This window comes from Myotis davidii, unplaced genomic scaffold, assembly GCF_000327345.1.
Source record: "Myotis davidii unplaced genomic scaffold, ASM32734v1 scaffold244, whole genome shotgun sequence".
Classification (NCBI taxonomy): domain Eukaryota; kingdom Metazoa; phylum Chordata; class Mammalia; order Chiroptera; family Vespertilionidae; genus Myotis; species Myotis davidii.
Window position 1 is genome coordinate 1,172,011 of NW_006294993.1, and position 6,769 is coordinate 1,178,779.

At 63.4% G+C, this 6,769-nt stretch overlaps 1 protein-coding gene across 1 annotated transcript in view; it reads right to left on the reverse strand.

The window, feature by feature from the left end:
• The window catches only part of SLCO4A1 (solute carrier organic anion transporter family member 4A1), a 15,306-nt gene extending 10,275 nt beyond the window's left edge, over window positions 1-5,031 (reverse strand). Inside the window, 5 exon segments of the mRNA XM_015567673.1 lie at window positions 6-115; window positions 117-249; window positions 453-555; window positions 1,715-1,817; window positions 4,940-5,031. Coding sequence (XP_015423159.1) covers window positions 6-115; window positions 117-249; window positions 453-555; window positions 1,715-1,817; window positions 4,940-5,031 — 541 coding nt within the window.
• Between the last annotated feature and the right edge of the window lie 1,738 nt (window positions 5,032-6,769).

Consider the following 6,769-nt stretch of genomic DNA (forward strand, 5'->3'; position numbering starts at 1 on the left):
CCAGCCACACTCCGAGCTCCGCGGCCCCGCTGCCGTGTAGCACAACGTGCGGGCGCCGTGCTTCTGGGCCCTGGGCTGGCACAGCGGCTGGCTGCAGGAGTCCAGGGGGCTGTGGACTGGAGGGGGTGTGGCCACACCTGTCGTCCAGGGCAGAGGGCGGGCTGGGGAGCACCAGCTGCGGCATGGAGACGAAGGGCTTGTCCCCCATCACGTGCTGGGGCATCTCCCAGGAGTGACAGCGACCGTATCAGCCCAGTCTGTTCTGTGAGAAAAATATCTGGTGAGCAAACTGCACCAACCCACGGACACATTACTGCCTCCGGATAGCACCCCACCCACCCTGTCCCCTGGGGCGGCTGCCGGCTCTATCTGCCTAGTCAGTGCCTGGGCTGGTGGGTGACCTTCCAAGACCAGCCCCATCCCCAAATCCAGGGCCCCACCTGGAGCCACACCTGCAGGGCAGCAGGTCTCGGCCACCATGGCTGGGGCCTGGGGGTGGGCATTGCCGGGCCGGGCCGAGGACAGCCCCCTCCTGACCGAGGCCTGGAAGTAGAGCTGAGGCACAGCAGGGCGGGCTGGGCGCAGGGGCCCATGGGCCACCCTGAGCACACGTCCCGGCTGAGCCAGGGCTCTGGATGTGCAGCTGCTGGTGTGAGGCCCTCCCCACACGAGCTTCAAGCTCAGCCCTCATTCTTCCTTAAACTCACACCTGCTAGCTTCCTGTGCCTTTAGTGTGAACAAGAACTCGGTCTTAGTCCAAAGTCTGGGGGGTGTGGGAAGTGAGGAAGCAGGGGAGATAGCAGAGCAGGGACCCCAGAGCCCTGGGAGTCCCCCCAAACAAACCGGAAACTGGAAGGGTGACGGGAGGGGGACCCAGGTGGGACATGATCAGGTCTGGGACTCAGTTGTGCATTTGGAGAGACCGGGCCACACCTGCCTCCTACGGCCCCTCCTGCGGCAGCACAGGGACGCCCACGCCTGCGGGTGCAGCCTTGGAGCCCTCCCGCCCTGGCCTCTGCCTGCGGCTGGACTCCCCTGCGCAGCCATCTCGCCGAGCCCGCGGGCAGCGGGCGCACCGTGCTCCTCTGTGCAACTGGAAAGTGGCACCCGCTTAGCTAATAATGTAAAGCCCGGCTCCTCTCTGGCGTTCTGCGGGGCCAGGTGTGGGTGCAAATGCTGCTGGGCAGAGCACAGTGAGCTTTGAAGAGCCCCACTGTACCCCACGGTGACTCACACTTTCCCAGGCTCTGAGAGGGCATCACTTGTGCACACCTGACTGCAGCCCACCTTATAGGCAAGGGAAGTGGGCCAGAGGGTCAGCCACGTGCCCAGGGCCACACAGCTGGCCGTGGCCAACAGCACTCGCCCGCGCTGCCTGGCTCCCAAGCCCATGTGCATGCGTCAGAGCTGGCCTCCCAGGCATTTTATTGAAAGAACGCAGCCAGCTGAGTGGCACGTACACGCGGGCCGCTGTTTGCTTTGGAAACTGGTGCCGCCAGGCTGTCAGCTGCTGGAGTTCAAGGCTGTGGGTAGGCAGCAAAACTTCCGCTGCAGCCATTCCCTGGGGCTGTTTTATTTATAGGCCCCGCCCTGTGCGAGCTGGCATGCCAGGCTCCTCGGAGAGCAGCAGGAAAGCCTGGTGCTGTCAGATTCATGGAAGGCTGCACCTCCCACCGCGGCCCAGACTGGTGCTCAGGTGACACCCAGCACGCACCCTGGGCACGCTGGAGGCGAGCACTCGGGGGGCAGTGGGACGCACGGAGGGTAACCAGCTGGAGCCCTTAGACAGGACAGCTCTGCCACCCACCGTCCCGCAACTGAAATATGGAGAAAGATGGGAAAAGCGTGAGGCCACCTGAAGTTCCAAGGCCCAGAGGCCACCCTGTCTCTTTTCTTGATGCACGCACAGACAGGTACCCCAACACGTGCACATGCAATCCACAGGCGCTGGGCCTTGTCCGGGGCCTGGAGCGCAGCCCGAGGGAAGGAGCCTAGCCAGGCCCAGGGGCCACCCAAGCCCGTGGGGGATGGAGGGTCAGTATTGCATCCCCAGGAATCACTCATAGGTGCTTATTTCCAGCAAGTGATCTGCCATGCAGATCAGCAGGTCCTGGACCACGCAGACCAGGTAGCCGGAGGACCAAGGTATGATTGCCATCGAACACCTGCCCACCGCCGCCCTCGCCACCCCTCCCATTGGCTCTGGACTCGCTCGCTCTCTCGGGCAGTGGGGGCATCAGGCCTTCTGCTGGGCCTAGGAGGCCACGTCACTAGCTTTTGTCATTAGGAATGGCCACATCGAAACAGAACTTCCTGTTTGAAAACAAAGCCACGTAGCACACGAATCACTAGCAGTGGACGGGCCCAACAGCTCTGAGTCAGGGTCAAGTCACCTGAACTGAAATCTACGGATCTCTGACCTAAACAGACGATGGGAAACCTATGACCCCACAGGTCGCATGCACTTAAAGCAGCACATTGGAAACCTTATTTTAGATATTAGCCCGGCGCCCCATTGGTGGCCACCACTCGCCCCGCAGGCCTCCTCCATGGCCCTCAGACCCGGTTCCTATGACGATGGGACCCACAGCAGCCACGGCATGGAGGGCGCTTCCCTTGATCCAGCGAGCGGGTGACAGCTCCTGTCACCTTCCATCACGCTCACAGCTCCGCGCCAGGGTTGGATTCCCGACTGGCGGGGGGATGCTTTCTCTGGAAGGCTCTGGGCCTGTCAGCGCATCTGTATCAGAAAGGGGAGCTGTGCCCCCACGACTCGGGCACTGAGGTGTAAGGGAAGCTGGAACGCGACGCCCCGACCACGGGGCCGTGGTGTCTGGAATCGGCCAGCAACAGCCAGATCCTGAGAGTCCAGGGCTGCATGACACTTGGCATCTCACAAGGTTGGTCCCACCTTCCTGGGACCTGCAGGGGAAACTTGTAGAAGGTATCAGGCCTGCGGGTGGCTGAGCCCTCCTGAGGCCGGTTCTTGGCTCCCACCTAACAGACAGCCCTGCACTCCATGCTGCCCCAGGAGGAGGGACCAGGTCTCCTGGGTGCTCCAGTTACATGAGCCCAGAGCTGGTGGTCTGCCTGGCACTCTCCGCCCACCCCTGGGCCATCCGCTCCCTGTTGCTCTGCAGCCTTCATCCCCCCAAGAGGACATCTGAGGCCGCAAGCCCTGATGGCGCCTTCGGGGCACCCTGGCCTACAGCAGGCCCCCAGCCCCTCCTCCAGTGGCAGGGGCTGTCCCTGGGCCAGTGGGGAGGGAGCCTGGGGCTTCGGTGAGAGGGCTGTCTTAGGGTGAGACTGCCCCTGGCCCATCAGCTGCACCCGAAGCATCTGGGGCATCTGCTGTGAAGAAATGGAGGCCACCCCCCCCCAACTGCACTGTGAGAAGCCAGGGGCCCACGGGTGGCTGGCAGCAGCCGCGTCTGTGAGAACCGGGACTCCGTAAAGAGCTGGAAGATTGGGACGCATCCGTCTACTCGACCTGCTCCTCTTATTTTCCCAGATGCGACGCGGGAGGTCCCCGTGCACCTGCTTACTTCCTTTTCCAGTCGGAGGCTCTATGCAAAGCAGAGCGGGCGGGAAGGACGCAGGGTTGCTGAGTGAAATGCTCAGCCTTAAGGCAGCCCCGGGGCCCTGGCCTCACTCCCTGAAACCCTGGTTCCTTGCACCATGACCCTGGGACTCCCCAGGCAGCTGTCTCCTCTCCTAGACCCATCCTGGTGTCTCTTGGGGAGGTGGTCGGAGTCACTTCTTGAAGTTGAGGCTCAAAGCTATTTATAGGGCAGACACCCCGATGGCAGGATTGGGGCGGCCACAGACGTGCCTGTAACCCTTGTTTTCATATTGGTGAGCTCGGAGGCTGCTTTGCATGGAGGCCACAATGAAGGATTGTCTGGGAGCGAGTGGGGAGGGCTGGTCCCTCAGGGAGTGTCCTGCAGTCTCCGCATGGACATTCCAGTGCTTGAGCCCCAGCTTGGAGGAGGGGTAGGCCTGTGGGCTGAGGGACCTTACTCCTCTTTCCGACCCACAATATTTGATCCAAAAAAAAGAGCCACCCCTCCCAGTCCAGGCGATGTGGAGGCTGAGAGGCCGCCTGAGAGCTGGCAGGAGCCCCGCCACGGGGTGGGCTTCTCAAAGCCTCAGTTTCCCTGCTAGAATAGGTGCGTGACATCATGGGGAGGAGCCCTGAGGCGAAGGACCCCGCCTCTCCACTCACAGTGGTCCAGGCACCCCTGGAGGCTCACGAGAAATCAGACGTACGGAAGGGTACGTATGGGGCTTAGGGGCGCCGGAAGGAGCAAGCTCTGTTCACATGAGGGGCCCACCCAGGCCTAGGCTGGGCTTGCCATTTCCTGGGGCCTCTGGGGTCCATGGTGCCTGCAGAGAGGTAGATGCCCACAAAATGCAAGGGCCCCACACAAGCCCAGAGTGGGCATGAGGTGCCACCTCTGTGGCTCCAGCCAAGGGGTGATGCCTCAGGTAACCCCCAGGTTTGCCACAAAAAAGGTCACTGAGGAGAGGCATCCCCCAGGGGCGAGGGTGCTCAAGTGGAGCCCCGCTCACGCGGGAGGGAGGACCTGTCAGGATCGCCCGTCCGGGGCCTGTGACTCTGGAAGCCCATCGGCGGAGCCAGCTGGGTCTGTCAGCAAGCTCTGCCCTGCACCTGGGCCTCGTCATGAGCAGACACATGGTTTGTGACAGTGCCTACCTGTCCCCAGAAAGGTGTCTGAGAGGCCAATTCTGTGTAATGCTGGCGAGTTCGGGGCTGTGCTGTGGCCACTGGGGGGCGGGGGGGGCGGTGAGGGTGTCCAAGGATAGCAGGCTGAGGGCCAAGCCAGGGCCGGCCCAGGAGGGGACACAGCTGAGGGCCAGCCAGGCAGCCAGGCAGCCAGGCCGCTTTCCTCCGCCTCCTCCAGCAGCACCCGGTCACCTGAGGTCGAGCTGCTGCCCCCATTCCCGGTGGAATCCCAGTGGGCCTGTCCGATTTCCTCCCACAAGCAGCCTCACACCCACCACGGCCATCCCGGTAAAAAGCAGCCTCGGCGTCCTGCGGATTATTGCATGTCCCCTTCCGAAGGCAGACAATGGGCTCTTAGCCTGAGTGGAGGAGACCACGTGACTCGAGGGGGAACATTTTCGTGGTCTGTGTCCACACCCAGCTGGACGCCACGTGGAGGAGGCAAGGGGATGGCCCAGCCCAGCTCCTGTCTGTCCGCCAGCACCAGGCTCTGGTCTAGCTCCCTGCGCGTCACCCATATCTCCCAGGGGGAGGCCCAAGGGACTCAAAGTCGCCACAGTAGCGGCCACTCCCCCCAGAACATGAGTTCACAAAGCCAGGAGTTTACACTCCTCGGCAATGCTGCCTGGGGATGGATGGCCTGACACGCACTGAGACCTCTGGAGGGAGTTGACGCTCAGCCCAAGGAGCTAACGCCATGGCGAGCCAAGCGCACCTCCGCCGTTGGGAAGTTGGGTGCGCACCGCGGACCCGGGCACCGTGGTTGTCAGGGCCGAGGACAGCCAGGAGCCGAGCGGAGTCCCTGGGGACCCGGTGCTCTGGCAGAGACCGGTCAGCCCCAAGACCCCCGTTCACACAGCCCGGTCCTGCCCACAGCAGGGCCGGCCCTCCCCATGGCGACAGGGTGGAACTTGGTCCGCACCCGCCTGGCACCTGCTCCGGGAGCCACACCCGGGGACTCACGGGTTAGGTCAGAGCCACCCAGGAGGGAAGCAGACCCAGGAAGAATTCCCAGGTAGCACCTTGGGCCCTGCCCAGCAGGAAACAGGACAGGTCCCCACCCAGGGCAGTGAGGAGTGTGGGTCTGACTCAGGCACCCCTCCTGTCTGCCCCCAGCAGCACAGGGAAAGCCTGGCAGTGCCGGCCTGCTCCTTGGAGGTCTTCCCCGTCAGCGTAGGGCCCACCAGCCAGCCGCGTTCTGTGTCAGAGCTGTCCCACACTCGCCAGAGCAGAGCTACACTGTCTGGAATTACACAAGCCTGGATTCAACCCCTTCGCTTCAGACTAGCTGTGCTGCGAGCGGGTCACTCAGCCAGGGGGCCTCGGTTTACTCTCAGGGGAGTGGGAGCAGCAGTGGCTGCCTCCTGCCGTGGCCAGGACCAACGGGATGATGCTCAGGGTACGTAGCACAGGGCAGACACAGTCTAAGTGCTCAGCAAACAGCTCCTGCTGCCATTATTGTGAGAGTCATAAATGCAGCAGCTAAAACCAGGAGCTTTCTGCCCACTGAGGCTCTCTTGCCCCCCCTCTGCCCCCCCACCACCCGCAGAGAACAAGCCCTCGCTGCAGGGTACGGTTCACCAGGCCGCCACTCCCCGAGCCAGTCTCTGACCCCACAGAGGAAATCCAAGCTCCAAGCAGCACAGGGAAGTGGAGGCTGGAAGCTGGCTAAACTGTGGAAAACTACTGTGGCTCCTACAGCCCCTGCCGCCATATCCAACGGCCGGGCGGCAGGAGGGAGTCCAGGCACTGGGGGTCGCCCCCAACTGACCCCACCCCGCCCCCGGGGCACTGACCCCACCGCCCCAGTGGGCTTTCTCCACCAGGTTCGCCAAGCAGAGGCTCCCTCCCCGAGAGCAGGTCCCGGGGTCTGGCTCCGTCCACACCTGCGGCCCAGTGTGCCCACTCGGCGCCAAGGGCGGTCTCCCATCCTTGTTTTCACCCTGCCCTGCCCTCCTCTTGCACCCAGGGCTCCAGGGCCCCCCAGCTGCAGCTCTGAGCCGGGCAGCTCTGGGCCGGGCC